Genomic DNA, 19,616 nt, shown 5'->3' with positions numbered 1-19,616 from the left:
TACCACAGAGCATGCGCTGAGGAGAGCGTACGTAGTCAAGGGCTGGGTACAACCTCCAGGTCCCGGCTCCTGTCACATAGGCCTGTGAGCACACCAAGTAACTTCTTCAGGCATTAACTGCTTCTTAGGGGTTTTAGTCTAGAAGCTTGTCAATTTTCATTTATAATATGAGGACTATTAGTTCTGTTATTTACCCTGTAAATTATCAGATGATGCTACGACACATTACTGTCTTTATTCACAAATTTGAATACTCAGCTTTTTCCACTCTGCTATTTTCATAATGAGGATTCAGCTTAAAAAAAAAAAAACCCATCGTGATGGGGGTTGGTGAGGTGGCTCGGCTGTGGAGAGCACTGGCTGCTCTTGCAGAGGACTTGGGTCAGAGTCCCAGCATCCACGTGGCAGATCCCAACTTTCTGCTAACTCCAGTTCCAGGGGATCCAGTGCCCTCTTCTGGCCTCTGCTGGTACTACATGCATGCTACACCGACATTCAGGCAAAACACTGCTATCCATGAAATAAAAATAAATAAATCTTTAAGACAAACATTGTGATAAGGACATTTGATAGTTGGGCAGTATTCTTTCCTCTTTCTAGTGGGGCATAGGTAATGTATCACATTTTAAAATGTACAGTAATATGAGAGTCTTTCTGAAATGGACCGCATGAAGGAATCAGGTAGATTCTCCTAACCTGATTTGACTATGGGAACTACCCTCTCTCTCTTTCCAAGAGGAATAAAGGTTAGCATTGCTTTCAGGAGTCAATGTTTTATAAAATACTATCTGGCCCGTGCTGGATCAACATCATCATAACCTTACATCGAAAGAACCTTTATGCTAGTCATTCATTAATCCTGGTGAAAAGACTTGAACTCGGACCCTGAGAGAAGTGATAAAGGATCGAGTACTTTCAAAGGGAACAGTTTTCTTACTCCATCCTTATTATCATTTTTATCACTCTGACTCACTCAGCAAACATTACTGTATGTTTGAAACTGAGATCTAAGAAACATGGGCACAGGTAACTAGAGGACATCTTGGAGGAAGCTTTCAACAGCAGCTCCTGAGATGGAGACTTAAGTAAATAAGCAAGCCAAGTTCAGATCACATTTGTCTTACGTGACTTAGTGTTTGGTACAGGGAACGCAATGTTAACTTGTATCCTCTTCTCCAGAACATCTTAGGTTCTGCTGGGCAAATTAGTTAACTATTCATCCTGCTGAAGCTGCAGTCTTGGTTTTTGTCATTGCACTTAAATTGAGACTCAAGTTTGAAGTACACCATGAGTTCATTTTGGAAATGTGAAAAAAACTGAGTTTTTAGGCCACCCATTTTCTTTCTAAATGAAGTATATTCAAAGTTGTATTTAAATAAAATTTTGCATGATAATCTAAGAGAGGGCTTGTTTCAGTGATTGGTTACTTCTTATCTCTTAAGCAGACTGTGGTCCCCAAAGGGGAAACTGAGGGAGGAGAGATGGATAGAGAGGATATGGTCTGTGTGTGTGTGTGTGTTTGTGTGTGTGTGTGCTCTCACATGCATACAAATTGTTTTGATTGCGTGTAAAATGTAGAGCTGAACTGAGTCTGTCTGGTTTTAATTTTTTTTTTTTTTCTCTATGGGCTATGAAGTTCAAGTGAAGACCCATGCTTAAAAAAAAAAAAAAATTAAAACCAGGGAGCTGCAGGTTTGTCAGAGTCTCACAAGCAATCAGATAGAATTGACATGAAGTGACTTTCTCTTCCACTGCTGTCCCTAGATGACGGCAGCGCCTCCGAAATTCTTTTTTTAGTCATATGCTTTGCAAGCAAGAAAATGCTTTCAGGATCAAGACATGCCTTAAATATTTCTCTAAACTCTGAACTTCACGGTCCACATTAACGCGAGTATCATTGCTCCCAGGGTTTGCATTAAGTTTGGAAGGGTTGATAACGTAGTTCCTAGTTCTCGTGGGAGTTTAACAGATGCCGATGAAATCATGACCATATATGGGCTTCACAATTAAAAGTTTATAGCGTACAATATAGACGCCGTAGAAGATGGCTTCTATCTCAACGGCTATTCAACGTTTTTGTTTTTTTTTTTTCCCCTTCAACTGCTTCTTTTTTTTTTGTTTGTTTGTTTGGTTTGGTTTGGTTTGGTTTTGGGTTTTTTTTTTTTCTGTTTTCCTTGTAATATTTATTTATTTATTTTTAAATATTTTTTATTAGGTATTTTCCTCATTTACATTTCCAATGCTATCCCAAAAGTCCCCCATACCCTCCTCCCCACTCCCTTACCCACCCACTCCCACTTTTTGGCCCTGGTGTTCCCCTGTACTGGGGCATATAAAGTTTGTGTGTCCAATGGGCCTCTCTTTCCAGTGATGGCTGACTAGGCCATCTTTTGATACATATGCAGCTAGAGTCAAGAGCTCTGGGGTACTGGTTAGTTCATAATGTTGTTCCATCTATAGGGTTTCAGCGTTTTTTTTTTAATGACTCTTAGATCAGGATGAACGAATCTCCCCGTTGTCTGCAATCAGGAGAGTCATGCAGCTTCATGAACAAGGCCTTGCTATTATGGCAAGAATTTCCAGTCATCCTAATTAGCCCGAGATACTATGTACTCCTGTCTGCCCACAATAGGAAAAACAAAACATTCATACACTTCCCTCCTTGGCTTTAAAAGCACTTCATTTCTCAGATGCCAAGGTTTTGCCCTTTTGAATCTGAACCTACACCTTTTCCTGCTTGGAGAATTGGTAGCGTCATAAAATTAGCCACTCCAGCTACAAACACTCCTTCTGCATAGTTGTCAGCAGCAGGCTGGATGCTTCCAGCCTTGGCTTATACACATTTAATCCCACCCCATCTATCAGTCAGCTTCTGGGGTGGAGCTTTCTTCCCTATTTGGACATTTCCTGACACTCTGATTTTAGACATCTGATTTCTATGGATTTCTTTGCTTCCTATACTACAGGGACAGCTAGACATTGTCAGTCCGGATGGGAAAAGTTCAGGGTGCAAATGCGTGTTAACTCGCTTTATGCAGAACTCTGTACATGCCTTCCCTAAGGAGGCAGGTTGTGCTGCCCTCTTACCGTTCCTGCTTCTGTGTGTGTGCCTCAGGATGCAGGAGCCTTCCTTGATTTGTTCTGAACTCTCCAGTGCTCAGCTGAAGTTTTAACTCACTGCAGATACTTCAACAAGTGACTGTAGAGAGAATGAATCACTACTAAGTTCAGAACTTTGTATCTTGAAGAATTTACAATGTTTCTAGGAGATGTCCCCGTGTAGTTGGACCGCACTGTATTTGCTCACGTAGATGCTACCCTGCAGAGCAGACGAGCTACCACTGAAGGCTAGCAGAGGCGAAGCCACCTGGATGAATAGAGTGGTAAAGAAAACGGGCCTCAAATGTCTTGTGAGCTGGCCTGTCCACTCTGCCAGGATAGAAACCGGAGGCCAATTTCATCGTTTGGTTCTATGCATGTAAAATATGTGGCATTACTTAATTCAAGAAATGTTTTAATTCTTTATTATGTGTTTTTTAAGGGCTTGGAGCACAGGTGAAATTAAAATAAGTTTGATGTAAAAAAAATAAGGCTTTTTTTTTAAAGCTCAGTTGGGGTATTAATTCTATACTTTCTTTACTTATGGATGTCCCCTGCCATTACCTACAGGGTTACCCTGAAAGGGGAGAGGTGCCTTGTTTAAAATGTTTAAAATGGCCAAAGGGTTTTGTTCTCTATGCTCGTGCAACGTTTATCTCCAACAAACCCTCCATTGATACCTGCCGCGTGGAGCTCGAGGTTGGTCTGGATTTAGGTAGGCTGACATTAAGCCAGCAAGCAAGTTAGACACATTGCGTGTCTCTAAGTCAGCCCGGTGAATACACTCTCAGAGACGCGCTGGGTAGACACAGTCTGAAAGGTAGCCCCTGAGAGCCCTCCTAGAAGCAGAAGCTACAGTAATGTTTAGTAATGTAGAAAAAGATCGGATTACTGAACACGCAGAACAGTCAAGTTTGTTGGCCTCAAGGCTCGCCCTTTGCCCATGTCCCGCGTTTATCCTGCTCTCACTCTGGCTTTCTGGCTGTGTTCACGTTACCTGTCTCTCTGTCATTCATGCATGAGCTGTACAGTGTCTTCACCTCCTGCCCTGGCCATCTCCTCTATGCGTTTGGAACGTTCTCAAGACATCCTTACAATCAGCTTCCTCTCCTCTAGGACTCTGTCCAAATATCACTGTAGTGAGAGCCCCTTACCTACTCCACTGAGACTGCAGTCGTCCATAGCCTGGGGGCCCTGGCCCTGCTCCACTCTTGCCTTTTCACACTTCCGTACTTAGCTTAGCACCTTCTAAAAGACCTTCCTCTAGACCTCCTTGTTTCTCCTGTGTTCTGTGTATCTTACCTCTGCCATAACGGGAGCTCCAAGGCAGAAGGTCGTATTTGTTTTCGGCTCTGCACTGATCGCATAGAGCAACGCCAGTGTTTAGCCAGTCCTCAAGACAATGGCGGAAGCCATGAGCCCGCACAGCGCAGTTAAAGCGCTGCTGCATGCATGCTCACGAGCTGGCAACAGTTTGGTGACTTAGGAAAGTCCTGACTCAGCGTTCTCAAGGTGAGCAGCGCAGCCCCAGGTTTGTGGACGCCAGGGCCTGAATCTGCATCCTGACACTTTGAGTGGTGTGTAGTCCCAGATATATTTACTCCGAGGGAAGAGTTCGAACTGAGGCTGCCTCTATAAGCAGGAAACATCCCCCTCTGTCACGTGCTATTTTGTTCTCTTTAATGAATTGCTAGAGTTGTAAATAAAATAAAATAAAATGCATAAATAAATAATAAAAGAAAAAGGGAAAAAAGAGAACACAAACAGTGTGGTGTTTGTGAGACACATTTGCATTTTATTCTAAAAGTCGGCTAGATTTAGTTTCATAATCTCCCACTTACAGATTCTAACACCCCCGAAGCCTGAAATAAAATATTTTTCCAACATGATAGACTAGTGTGAACTTGAACGTGGAAGTTCACAGTAAAAAATAGCCTATGCTTTAATTTTACGTTGCCTGTCAATACAGTAGCTGGATATTCCTACATTAACGTCACCATCTTAAATCAGAACAAGATATATGGCTCATATTTATTATCTTGGGGGAAAATAGTCAATATTTTCATCTTTCCCTAGTTCTAGAACAGAAATTCAAATTCTGAGATCTTCAGGTTTGGGTTTTATTTGGATTTTTCTTTCCCACACCAAAGTATAAAATGTATGGTTCAACAGAGCTCTCAAGCACTTAGGCGACGGATGTGACTTACTCCAGACAGTAAGTAGAAAGTCCTCTCCGCATTTTGTAGGTGCGGTGAGAGGCTTGCACGGGCTTGCACCGGCTTGCCCCTGATGCTGAAGGATGTCGGGACAGCAGGCACGCAGGGGACAGCAGGCTCGCAGGCTAAGGGCAGGCATTGTTGGGGGCTGGAGAGATGGCTCAGTGGTTAAAAGCACTGACTGCTCTTCTGGAAGTCCTGAGTTCAATTCCCAGCAACCACATGGTGGCTCACAACCACCTGTAATGAGATCTGATGCTCTCTTCTGGTGTGTCTGAAGACAGCTACATGTGTACTCATATACATGAAATAAATAAATCTTAAAAAAAAAAAAAGAATTGCATAAAGGCAGACATTGTTATTTTCTCGTGTCCTGCCAGGACTGTGAGTTTCCTCCACTTGTTGTCTTAACTCCTTAGTGCAGGATTTATTTTTATTTTTATTTTTAATTGAAATGTACTGCATAATTTGAAAAGAGAGTTGTTGCCCGATTTTTCTTACTCACAGAAATAGGTATATGGTCCGACAACTGCATGTTTGAGTTGCTATGTCTTCTTAATGAGTTATAGCCAATACTGGGAGCCTAGTTTCTGTCTGTAAAATGGACATATGCATCTGAAAGCATGCATGGTGTACAATGGAACTTAATCTTAGTACCGTCTTCTCCCTTACTTCCTATTTTCTTCATTTCTTTTCAAAGATTTATTTATTTATCATATGTAAGCACACTGTAGCTTTATTCAGGCACACCAGAAGAGGGCATTCGATCTCATTATGGATGGTTGTGAGCCACCATGTGGTTGCTGGGAATTGAACTCAGGACCTCTGGAAGAGCAGTCAGTGCTCTTAACAGCTGAGCCCTCTCTCCAGCCCCCTTTCTTCATTTCTTTTTTCTTTTTTTTTTTTTTTTTTGGTTTTTCGAGCATTTTTTTTTTTTAAAAGGTAACTTGCTAGAAAAAAAATGCTTTTCTGAGGGTCTGATAGAAAATAATTACAGTAGAATACTGGTGCACACAGAAGCATCTAAGCTGTTACCTTTTCAACTGGAATTTAACTTCAAAATCCTCTGCGATTCCATACCCAGGGGCTGCTAAATCCCAGTTGCTGTCATCAGTCAAACAGGGGCGGATCTGATGAAACAGTCAGCTATGGCCACAGTTTGAAGCAGGCAGAATCAGAATGCAGACTCCGTTTTAGAAGTGTGTGAAATGTGTGAAGTCTGTGTGTGTGTGTGTGGTGGGGGTGACAAGGCCTTGCTTTGTGGGATGACAGGTGTGTCCCTCCTGCATCTGGGTAGCTACTGGTGTTTCAACCCAACTCTTCCCTCCAACAGCAACATGGAAGACGTCTTGGTAGAAAGAAAAAAAAAATACCCTGGGCATATTTCTGTATTTAAATACGTCTGGATTGGGTTTAGGATGTATCTGATCCATGTAACAATTACACTACAGGGAATGGGTTATGATTCAATATACAAGGGGTAACATCGTTCCCCTAGCCGTAGCGTGTTGCATGTGTGCACGCACCGCCTTGTGCCTTCAAAGTGTGCTATTAAACATTTCAAGAAAGGGATACCTCTCCCTGCTCCGACATCCTTCTAGGCCAATTTGGAAGTCATTGAGCAGATGCCGTATAACACTAATGTTAAATTGCCCTGTGTAATGAGAAAATTACGGTACCTAAGAGAAGATGGTAAAGGAGAACCAGACCCCCAATGAGTGACGCTCTGATTTCAAAATGAAATGATGTCTTCAGAGTCAACACTGGCACCATGTGCCTTGAGCACAGTCAGTTTGGCAGGGAGCAGGGGACCAGGACAGGCATGAAGCTACTTTCTGTGCATGCCACGTTGACGATGCTAGTAGAATTAATGCATCAACACAGCTTTCAATTGCCCAAGAGGTCTATTATTGCCATTGAACGGTGTGGCGAGACTTTTACTAAAATCCGACTAACTTCTCATTGAGTTGCCTAATACAAAAATCAGCAGGAGTTGTTTCTAATATGCACGTCTTTCCTTCCGCTATTAGGTATGCTTTAAACGGTATGACCAAAGAGTAGAAAGTGTCTGAAGTTCGACCACTTTACATGATTGCCAGCCTTTCTCAGAGAGTGAGCCTTGCTTACAGTTAGGAAGCAACATTTATATTTATCTTTAAGGTTGGGAAGCTAGGATGTAGGAAAATTTCGCTAATTTGGAAGGTGACCTTTAAGTGCATCAAAACCAAATAATTTGTAGGCTGTGACACAGGGCACATTCCTCCAAAAAGTGTGTGAATAATGCTTTCGTGGGTCTTGAAAGACAACAAAGGAAGCTGGGACGAAAGCTTCCCCGCTTCCACACACGAGGGGGACGAACAAAGGAGTCCAGAGGGTCCCTTTCAAAGTTCACCATTAAAACAGGGTCTCCGTAGCAAGCTAATGAGATGGGCTCATAGCGGAAAACAATCTGTTTTTAAGAATGTTTAGATCAAAAGTAATTTCTAATCTATGAAATAAGGACTCTTCAATACCCGCCATTCACCAGCAAAGCTTTTATGCTTGCATTGTTTACTTCAATCAGATGTTTTCAATTTTACCTTCCTCCCGGCTCCCGCTACACATACATGATAGGGTTCATCAAGACTGACCAAAGTCTCATTCTTTTCCTTCAGAAAGGAGATTTTTAAAAAAAAAAAATTGAGAGAGTGAGTGAGAGAGAATGAAAAAGAGAGAAACATCTTTACCTAAGCGATTTGCAAGCATCTGTGCTTGAAGCTACTTTTTTTTTTTTTTTTTTATTTTTTTTTTTATGAACACTCCTTAGTAAAACGACTCAGGGTAAAAAAAAAAAAAAAAAAAAGCAGAGAAGCATCCAGTGTTAGGGAATTGCAATCCAATACCATGTAATTTAAACCCACGGTTGCTTCTCTTGGACCAAATGACATACAGATGGGTGACTGAGCTCTCGAAACGTTGGGAACACAATTGGCCTTTTTGTATGAATGAATGTGTATTAACCCAAAATAGTCTCGACAGATTTGCTTAATTCTGATTGTTCAGATCTTAATTATCAAGCCCTTTGGAACCAATAACTTTAACCATGATAATTTGTCAAACTAAGTTTCTGATGAATGAACTTTGGGACAAAACTAGCAGGCACCCTTCTGGCAAATAAATGAAAGCAAAAATCAATTTTAAGAAGTCTGTGAGGGAGGTGAGCAGGAACTCACCCAACTCAGGGTGCCTATTGTTTGAGGAAGAGGCCCTCTTCACTCAAGCTCAACAGGCAACTATAGGGAGACATTTCTTTCTGTCTATGCTTTGGACAGCAATAATCAGGTTTCTCCCCCACCCCACTCCCCAGGGTGAGTGAGCCTGGTGTTAACTGCGGTTCAGCTAGGTGGGAGGCCCTCAGGGCTATTGCTCAAGTGTCTATTGTCCCTGGGTCTCTTTCTAGACCAACAAAGGATGGGGAGGTTGGTAGAAGTTAGTGTGACTCCTGCCGGCCTGGCCATAGTAATCTTCTGTTGGCTCTGCTCTGCTCTTTCCCTGGCTCCCTGCTTTCTGGTAGAGAAGCAGCTTTCTGTCTAGGTGGCCCCAGTTCCGGAAGCTGATAGCCCCTTCTTCAGCCCCACAATTGGGATAGCTGGCTAGTTAATTCTTGCCTTAACTTCAGTAATCTCATAGTCTGTGTTAGGTGCCTTAAAAGTAAACAGTGGGAAGGGTTTCCATTGGCAAGTCAGGAGACGTTGGATTTTATATTCAGGATACCAAGGCTGACTTCAAGACACTGTTAGGGAACCTTTGTGCTGAGGACTGTCTGCAGGCAGCTTTCCTACTATGACGGATGGCCGGGGAAAGGCCCGTAATTGCACTGAGCAGTGGCTCTCCTGTCTCAGTCATGGTTCTTCTCAGCTGCTTGCTCAGGTAAAGTAATTATGCCCATAAACAAGTGTTGTCTGAACATTTCACTGCACTCTGTGTCTATTGAAATAAAATTACCTTCACTGTCAGCAACATTAGAATCATTTCATCATTCAGATACCTCTGATCAGGGAAATCCTCCCAGCTGAACTATCCCAGCCAGGACCGCACAAGCCCTAAAGTAAAACCACGCTCAGCTTCCATGTGGCAGTGTCTTTTTCTTCCTGCCTTTCTCTGTCTCTCTGTCTCTGTCTCTTTCTTAATCTGGAATTCTTGAATCTCTCTTTGTATAAGTAAATACCTTCTCCTGAAGTCTCCTGGCAGTTTCTTGTTGTAAAGACACAGGCTTTAGAAAAACATGCATTTCTAAAGACCACACAGAACCTACTTAAGTGTCTGTCAGACTCATAGAAAACAGCAGTTCCTACTGTAGAAAAAAGGACATCTTTAGGTTCCTCAGAAAAATAAATTGGATAGTAGGTGGTCATCTTGGTTGACAGTTGCATGGTGACACCCTCAAGCTAGTCTACCAAGTTGCAAAATTATTCAATGGATCTTTGTATGTCTACTATCACTTCATACCTGCAAATACATGCATGCTACCATGTATCAGGTGGCATAAAGGATGTGCTACAATCTTGTAAACAAATGCCCAGTGAGTTTCTAATATCACCTGCTACAAGACTTGGCTGTGACACGTTGTTGCTGCACCAGAGGAATCATGGGGCTTTTTTAAGTGCATTCTGTTGGAGCTTGGAGAGCAGCTGCAGCTCAGGTAAGGTTTTGTAGTCCGTTAGGGATTCTCTGGTTATTGACAAGTGACTGTAGAGGCTGTGCTGTGGCGGCCAGCCAAAGCAAGTATTTAGGATTCAGGCTAAATGGCTCTTTCTCCCATATCCTCTCTTTCCAGGGTCATGTAGGGATAAAAAGAACTGTAAGGTGGTCTTTTCCCAGCAGGAACTGAGGAAGCGGCTGACACCCCTACAGTACCATGTCACTCAGGAGAAAGGAACTGAAAGGTAATGTGTGCTGTAATGAAAGCAAGCAAGCAAGCAAGCAAGCAAGCAAGCAAGCAGGCAGGCAGGCAGGCAGGTGGGCAAGCAGGCGGGCAAGCAGGCAGGCAAGCAAGTAGGTGGGCAAGCGGACAAGCAGGCAAGCAGGCGGGCAGGCAGGGAGGCAAGCAGGCAGGCAGGCAGGCAGGTGGGCAAGCAGGTGGGCAAGCAGACAGGCAAGCAAGTAGGTGGGCAAGTGGACAAGCAGGCGGTCAGGCAGGGAGGCAGGCAGGGAGGCAAGCACCACTTTCTCCCACTCCTTGGAGTCTTCTTCCCTGTTGATTATTTTAAAGAAACTATGCATGCTGGGTAAGGCCTGCAAATGACTGTCTTTGAAAAGGCTGGAGATGGCACTGTTTGGGTTAAGGCTGAGTTTCTTTTCTGCTTCTCTCCACTCAGCGAATGTGCTATCTATATAAAGCCATGGGACTTTTGCTAAGGGCCTGTTTTTAGTTTACAGTGAAATGTATGGAAGCAATAGCGATTTGGGTACTTTTTTTTTTTTTTTTTTTGGACGACATCACAGCAAGGAAAACTGTGAGGGATGTGGCGCTACGCCAGGAGGCTGGCATTTTGAAGGTGGCATTGTAAAGCATAGACGTTTTGGCTGCAAAAAGAAGGTAGCATAATTTAGTTCCTTTCCACCCCACTCAGATTTCTTTTTGAAGCACATGTGGAGAAAGTATTTATTGGCTCATTTGTGGTTGGAATGTCAAAAATTTTCAATAACTGCCCTTGCATGGCTTTGGTCCTTGGAAGTTCGCCCTACATCCTGGGGGGGGGGGGGATGCGGGGGGGGGAGGAGTTCGTTCACTTCCAAGACTGTTTTTTAGTGAATAAAATAAAATCTCTCTCAGCTGATTCCAGCGAAAAAGTAACTTGCCAAGGCCTAATGATTTTGTTGTCTAATTCATACCACGGGGCTCGGCACGAGGCTGTAAATGTTCCCTCTGATGCAGGTTTATTAGTGATGTAACACTGTCTTTCCATTCAAGAGCTGGGAGAGCTTCTTTCCCACACAGGGATCCTTGTTAATGGACAGCACGCTGTCACAGCCCCCACTGTTCACTGAGTTTACAGAACAATGAAGCTCTCTCACAAGGTGTGCCTCCCTTGTACAGGCGGTGGCGGCAGGGCTGGATCACAGGGTCCAGGACCCGCCAATGTTGTGTGCATGCCCTAGCAAAATGATTTAATGCACACAAACAACCAGAGATTAGGTCATTCTTTAAAAAAAAAAAAAATTCTGTTTATAAAAAAAAATTGGACCTCGTAAAGAGGGACGAAACGATAATAAAACCAAGCTGCAGAGCACACGGCCTTTTTGTTGGGCGACACAGCTGATCTGCATTAACCGAGTGACCTCCGCGCCTGTAAGATCGCTAACTTAGAAAAACAGTTCCTTAAAGCTGCAATATTCCTTTTCAAACCAAAAAATAGACTTGGAACCTGCTACATTTTCTGGTCCCTCTCTTGTATGGTGTGGGGCCGTGGAAATCTTAGGTAACAGTGTTCTTCGTGTGACTCAAACAGTGGGCTTTTTTTTTTTTTTTAATTTGAAAAATATTCTAAGTATTTCTTACTAGATGGCTTGATATTTTGACTTAACCTGTACTAGTTTGGAGTAGTTATATGCACATTTTATTATATATATATTCGAAGTATATTACTATTGTTCAAGTTTCCATATGTCTGGTCTGTTCTCATTTTAGGGCCCCAGACCCTTGAAAGTTTTACCAGAGAAATGTATTTAAACCAGTGTGTTCTATAAGAAGTAACACTAGCTCTGTTAACAGTTTTTGATGCTCTGTTTATCGTTTATCAGTGCCTTTGAAGGAGAATACACACATCACAAAGATCCTGGAATATATAAATGTGTTGTCTGTGGAACTCCGTTGTTCAAGTAAGTGTCCTGAAAGCCGGTGGGCGTGGCCGGGTCAGGTGACCACATCCTCCTGGCTGTTCAGTTACCTGCCCGTCTTTCCTTTGCTGAATTTGATTCTATCCTTTCATATGTTTGTCCACTTTCTGAAACCAACAATGATGACAGACTTTCTTGGCTAATTTCTAGCGTGACAGACTGGCTAATTTTGTACTGTTTAGACATTTAAAACACCCAGCACTAACTTTGGTATCCACTTCAGTAACCATTGTCCTTAGCAGAGGTACAAAGAAAATCTTGGTGAACAGAGATATGCTTATGTATTTACTGATTTGTCTACCTTCAAGTGATGCCCCGAAGTCCATGTATAGGTCATTTTGCAAGTCACTCACGCACATCCTTCAGATTAAAATGCATCCAGTGAGAAGTCTCTTTATACTTCTACAATGAAGCAATATACCCCAAATAAACATGAGACAACAATATCTTATACCTGAGGTTAACATTATTTTGACATTGGCCTAGAATCCTCTTTTTGAAAAATCCCAAAAGTTCACAATAATGCTGATACCACATAGACTTTTTGACCAAGAAAGATAATTCTTGGTTTGGATAGGATAATCTTATCAAGCAAGGACAGTTTTTAACCAAAGACATTTTATCTGGGTGCTGGGTGTATAAGATCTCAGGCTCCCTGTATGTCCTACAGAATTGCTGCCCTGGTGGGAATGAAAGCAGAATCCTTACTTAGGGGTGAGCATCTTTTATTTGAGACAGGATTAGGAAGTTTCAGAGAATAAATAACAAAAGAAGAATGGAAAAACCACTTTAGTTTGCTCTGTGTTTCTCCTTTAAGACACTAGCATTTACAGATATTTCTGAAATAACAGGAAAATGGTAGTTTCCTTAAAAATTCTTAAGAGTTCCAACTTTTCCCCAATGACATAAACCTTTTTGCACGGTCCTGTTGGTTGACAATCTGTTCTGAATTCTTACTCTTTTTTTTTTCTCATGTTAAAAAACCGACCCTTCAAATTGTCACCCGTTCCCTGTCAGAAAGCACACATCCTCATATTTCAACACCCTTAGCTTATGTCATAATAGTTGACATAACACTTAAGACAGCTGCTGAGCCATGCTAAACTGGTTAATACCCCAACCGGCCAAAGCTGCCCACATCCCTTGGCTTTTCGTTTGAGATGCCCCACCTCTTTCCCCATCATATGATTTCACTGAAGGACTCTGCTGAAGGAAAACTTACTGTTTTAAATAAGAAACAGAGCCCAACTGTGAATGGAGAATTTAACCCTTGTGAGCATTTGAATCGCAAACCCTGAAATCGAGACTCTTACACTAACTCAAGTGCTTGCAAGAGTCACATTCACCTTGGTGGTGACCTTCCCGGTGACACTCTCGGTGACCCTGTGTCATTCCCCCTAGCGTTCCTGTCAGCTTCCATTTTCTAAACTTCTGAGAAATAGGATTTAAATTTTCACTCATACTTTTGCTGGTTTTCGTCATTCACTCTCTCTTGATGTCTCATCTACTTTGGGGAAAAGCACCCATGCTCCGCCACCACTGGAGATGGAGTTGGCTTTGTACGACTGCCTTCATGTTCAAAATGTGCACCTGGGTACCCACGGAGATGCAGGGGCCACAGGGCATGCACGGTTTTGAGAGACTTGGATTTTCCCTGTCCTCTTTCTCTTTGTACGTTGTTTGCTGAAACTGTGCACCTCAGGGGTCAGGGGTCCACTGTTCCTTCCATCCAGTCTCTCCTGTGGTTTGTTTTCCTCATTCTTCTCATGGGGTGGTACACCTTTCATCTCTCCCAAATATTGCTGCCCCTGGTTACAGTCTTCATTTTCAAGCAAAATGATAGTTCAAGGATGTATTAATTTTGAAGACAAGATTCCCGAAAGGGGGGGGGTGTGCAAAAACAAAAACAAGAACTAGAGGTGGAAAACATTGAGATAGCGTTGCGGGCTCCTGCCTCGGGTCAGCTGACCTCCCTTCCTGTCTGTGTACATGCCTTTCTGTCTGTGTATCCGCTTTCTACCCAGGGATTTAACTGGGTAGCCATGAGAACATGAATCAGTGAGTTTATTCAAATAATAGAAAATAGAAGTTGGGGGGGTCATAGTTGATTTGGGGGGGGGCAAGTCTAATTTGATTGATAGATATATTGTTGAAGACTGGGTTTGCAAATAAGTGTATGTAATAGATCTGAGATTTAGACAGAGGCATATTAAACAGGTATATAGAATATGGAACAAGGAGAAATTCCTCTTTTGCAGTTACTTCTAATAAGTTTTTAAAAAGATACGAGGAGAAAAGTTATCAATCAGCAGGTACAAGTTTAGAATCCACATAGTTGTTTGAATAAGAAAGTTTGAAGTATTTCAAATTATCAGAGAGGGTTAGGATAAAGAGGGGTTTGCTAGTAAGAAGTGAAAGGAAGTTAGAAAGAATATACACACAGCAGGAGTGGTCATGTGTACACACACAGCAGGAGTGGTCATGTGTACACACACAGCAGGAGTGGTCATGTGTATACACACAGCAGGAGTGGTCGTGTATACACAGCAGGGGTGGTCATGTGTACACACAGCAGGAATGCTCATGTATACACACACAGCAGGAGTGGTCATGTGTACACACACAGCAGGGGTGGTCATGTGTACACACACAGCAGGGGTGGTCATGTGTATACACACAGCAGGAGTGGTCGTGTATACACAGCAGGGGTGGTCATGTGTACACACAGCAGGAATGCTCATGTATACACACACAGCAGGAGTGGTCATGTGTACACACACAGCAGGGGTGGTCTTGTGTACACACACAGCAGGGGTGGTCATGTGTACACGCACAGCAGGAGTGGTCATGTGTATACACACAGCAGGAGTGGTCATGTGTACACACACAGCAGGGGTGGTCATGTGTACACACAGCAGGAGTGGTCATGTGTACACACACAGCAGGGGTGGTCATGTGTATACACAGCAGGGGTGGTCATGTGTATACACAGCAGGAGTGGTCATGTGTACACACACAGCAGGGGTGGTTATGTGTATACACAGCAGGGGTGGTCATGTGTATACACAGCAGGGGTGGTCATGTATACACACACAGCAGGAGTGGTCATGTGTACACACACAGCAGGGGTGGTCATGTGTATACACAGCAGGAGTGGTCATGTGTACACACACAGCAGGAGTGGTCATGTGTACACACACAGCAGGGGTGGTCATGTGTATACACAGCAGGGGTGGTCATGTGTACACACACAGCAGGAGTGGTCATGTGTATACACAGCAGGGGTGGTCATGTGTACACACAGCAGGAATGCTCATGTATACACACACAGCAGGAGTGGTCATGTGTACACACACAGCAGGGGTGGTCATGTGTATACACAGCAGGGGTGGTCATGTGTACATACACAGCAGGAGTGGTGGTCATGGCTTCTAGGCAGAGACAGAAAAATCCTCTTCCTCCTTCTCCACCCCCTCCTTCCCCTCCTCCTCCTCTCCCTTCTCTTCTTCCTATTTCTCCTCTTCTTCCTCCTCAGTCCTGCTCCTCCTCCTCCCCTTCCTTCTCCTCCTTCCTCCTCCTCCCCTTCCTCCTCCTCTTCCTTCCTCCTCCTCTTCCTCATTCCTCCTCCTCCTCAGTCCTGCTCCTATTCTTTCTTTGGGGTTGAGAAGGAGAAGATGTGTTTGCAGCTGCTACATGGGTGTCACCGAGCTCATGGCTGTGCCCCAGTGCTGTAGTGTACTGCACATTTGCCCTTTGGAACTTACTGGAAAGCTATCCTTTTCAGCATTGGGGAAAGCTGTTGGCAGAAAGGGGCAGTTGACTGCAATATCACCCAAGGGGAGTGTCAGGGAAGCTGCTGGCCGCTCAGTACTGCTGCCCACAGCACACTGAGCACAGTCGCCATTGTGGAAGTTGGGCGCCCCAGAAGAAGGTACACTTTCTGCACCAGCTGAGCTCTTGGAACTTGGGTTTGCTGGAGAGACTTGTGTAGGGAAAGCTGTTTCCTCTACTGGAATCAGGTGGTGGAGACGCTCTGACTGCTGGAGGAGAGCAGCTGTCCAAGTTACAAGAGCTGAACTGGAGAAGCTGGAGAAACTCCTGGGACAGAAGAAGCTCACAGTCCTCCAGTAAAGGAGCCATCTTCCCCTTTTGCCTTCTACTGGCTACCGTGACATGGTGCTGGCTGACCAGGAAAGATGTTGGGAGAACTCATTGGAGCCGACAAGAAATGTGGATTTAGAAACGAGAGGCACTGAATGGAACGCTGGCAGGCAGCTTCATCCTTCTTTCTAGGGATTCCCAATCAAAAACAACTAAGGGTAGCAGCGAGCTCATCGCCTCGCCGTAGGGTTCTCCGGAGGCGCTTCACCTCTTGCTCCGAGTACAGGGTCACGTGAATGAAGTTCGTGGTTTTTGTTAGAAGGATGGGGGTGAGAGATGAGAAGCACACCAGACTAACTATGTTCTGAGGAAAGCGGTAGGGAGACACGGCGAGGTACGGGACCTGGACGTGTCTAAATGCTCGCCCACCCCCCAAACCTTCATTTCTCTTACCTGGGGCAAATGGAGCAATGTACATGCATGTGTATGCATACGCTTCTCTTTAAAACATCGTGTGTGTGTGTGTGTGTGTGTGTGAACATATATGAATGAGAGCACATGCCATTTCTTGCATGTGGAGGTCATCTTCCATCTTCGAGAAAGAGGTGTCTAGTTCTTTGTTGCTATGCTTGCCAGACTAGGTGGCCCACAAGTTTCTGAACTCTCCCTGTCTCCGTCTCCTTTTTCTCAGAAGCACCAACATTACACACTTGCACCATGGCATCTGGCTCTCACATGGGTCCTGGGAATCTGACCCCCAAGTCCTCACATTTGTATAGCATTCACTGTACCTACTGAGATCCCCCCACTGCCTGCCCGTAACCTTCTCTTACTTGACTGACACACAGATATCACAGTTCCTCGCAAAAATGCCTACTTAATCGCTCCCATTTCATTTCTAAACTTGCAAACTCTTTCCTTCTTTCAGCAACACACTGCTCCCTCACAGATTCCCAGCACAAGAGCCTCCTTCAGAACCTGCCTACAAACCACACCTGTGATCTACCCGGTACACAGGTCATGTTCTTTCACATCCACAGAGTTTACTCAGCTAGTTTAGCTCTCTTACGTTCCTCCTGACCTTCAGTCAGTAATTGACTGACAGTTATCCGAACACCTAAAATTTTGTAAATTTATTCCACATCAGATAAACCAGAGAGAGAACTGGCAAAACAGTTCCTTTCAGAAAACACGTTTGATCATTTATGTTGTGCTGTCACTGATACATCGCTCCGTGCTATGGAACAAATAAAATAATGTTACAAAATATTTTTCCCCCCAAGTAGCTATGGTTTGGTTGGCACCATGAGAGAAAATGACAGATGGTTATAAGCAGCACCAGGCTCCAGGATAAAATGCTTTCGTGTGTGGTCAGAGGATAGGGCTATGTCAAGTCGGCAAGGGTTCATGGGACTGAGGGCACAGTTTACTAGGTGGGAGTGAGGAGGAGGAAGGGGGAGGATGATGAGGAGTGGGGGATGAGAAAGAGATAAAGGAGCAAGCTTGACTTTTTCCTTTTGGAGGATTCTGATGGATTATCTTGTGAAAAGAGAAATTAGCGATAAGATCAAAGGTATATCTTTCAAGACAATGGGAGACTGGTCCAATAGGGATGGAGAGATGGGTTCTGTTGCGAACAATGGGAGACGCAGCTGGAGCACTGTAGGACATTAGTGAAGAAAGGGCGTTTAACCCACTCTTATCCTCTAAGCCTCAGCATCCTTCCTCCATCAGATTCTTTGTTCCTTCCAGAGTAAACATGGTCCTTGCATCTATGTTTCTTAGCATGTTCCTTCCATCGCTGCAGTCTCTACTTAGTTCTGGATATTTATGCTTGTGTATGTGCGGGCATGCATGTGTGTGTGTGTGTATGCATGTGTGTGTAGATATATGTGTGCATGTGTGTATATGTATGAATATGTGTGCATGTGTATATGTGTGCATATGTGTATGTGTGTATATATGTGTGCATGTATGTGTATGTGTGTATATGTGTGCATGTGTATATATGTGTGTATGTGTGCATGTGTGTATGTGTATGCATGTGTGTGCACATGTGTGTATGTGTGAGTATCTGTATGTGTGTGTATTTGTGCATATGTGTACCTTCTACTAAGTGAACTTCACAGTGTAAAGAACATGCCTTAGTGATATTTTTCTCTTAGCTCCAGACATGTGATAATCGACTAATTATGATCACATGCATGTCTCATTAGGCGTGCGCAGGTTTTGGAGAAGATTTGAGGAAAGGAATAGCATGAGGAATGTGGGAAGTCAGTCATCACAGTGCATAAAATAGATTTCTGGGAGTAAAATAAAGGATATAGGCTTGCAGTAGAGGCATTGGGAAGTCATGTCCGGACTAGCTGATACACTGCACCATTATCTATGTGAGGTCATCTGTCTGTGACTGACTCTGAAGACCCATGTCACACATCCACTACTTTGTGCATAGTAACTAACCCTCCACGGAACAGCTCAGTGTGTAGACCAGGCTCATTAGCAAGGACAACATTACTAGTAAATGGTAGCTAATGCTTACACAACAGTTTTCATATGCCTGGCATGGTCCTAAGTGCTTCATATGAAAATCATGTCTCTACAGCTGCACATTTCATATAAGAGAACCGAGCGAGGAAAACCCCTGAGAATCACAGTTAGCATGCGAGTGTATGTTAAACTGTAATGCTCAATTTAAAAGGAGTTCTATCATCCGATGCTTTCTGTTTTATTCTAGCCAATCAGGCATGGCTGTTTCAGTCAACGTCACTAGAACTGGCAGAACACACTCGCATCTCAGTTCTCTGTGATCTGCTTTTTTTGGTGCGTGCGGACTGGAGTAGAAAACTGGAGAACATCTCTGTTCAGGGAAAGGCTAGCTCTGTTGTGGCCGATTGCTTGAATGTCCCAGCTCAGAAGACACTTGGAGCCATCCCAGTAAGGCATAACGAATGTGCAGGAGCCAGGAAGCCATCAGCCCCTAGGAGCAGAGCGGGATTTATGGGTAGAACCATAGCAATTGAAGCACATGATTTCCACCTATCGATTTCCAGTCTCATTTTTTTTTTTTAAATCTCAAGTAGCTATATGACATGCTCATCACTTCTTTCAAAATTTCTTGCTGTATTTCTGAGAAGACTGGCATCAATGGGCATGAGCAATTCTAAACGTCTTCTCTGTATCCCCATCTTCATCAAGTCACCACACAGGGACTGGCCAAATGCAGCTCACAGGACATGCAGAATGCCGGCCCAGGTATGTGGCCTCAGATTCGTTCTCCACAAACTGGGACAAGCAAAGCCAAAACAGGATAAAAACTAA

General features: G+C 43.7%; 1 protein-coding gene across 3 annotated transcripts in view; it reads left to right on the top strand.

Annotated features, from left to right (window-relative positions):
• The window catches only part of Msrb3 (methionine sulfoxide reductase B3), a 117,280-nt gene that overhangs the window by 35,033 nt on the left and 62,631 nt on the right, over positions 1–19,616 (top strand). For all 3 annotated transcript variants that reach the window (XM_021175168.3, XM_029482659.2, XM_029482658.2), the window contains exons 3-4: positions 10,132–10,240; positions 12,099–12,176. In XM_021175168.3, coding sequence (XP_021030827.2) covers positions 10,132–10,240; positions 12,099–12,176 — 187 coding nt within the window. The remainder of the gene's footprint in view (positions 1–10,131; positions 10,241–12,098; positions 12,177–19,616) is intronic.

Source organism: Mus caroli, unplaced genomic scaffold (genome assembly GCF_978045245.1).
Source record: "Mus caroli unplaced genomic scaffold, Mus_caroli_1 scaffold_9, whole genome shotgun sequence".
Classification (NCBI taxonomy): domain Eukaryota; kingdom Metazoa; phylum Chordata; class Mammalia; order Rodentia; family Muridae; genus Mus; species Mus caroli.
The sequence above is the reverse complement of the archived record's forward strand: the minus strand, read 5'-3'. Positions and strand labels throughout refer to the sequence as shown.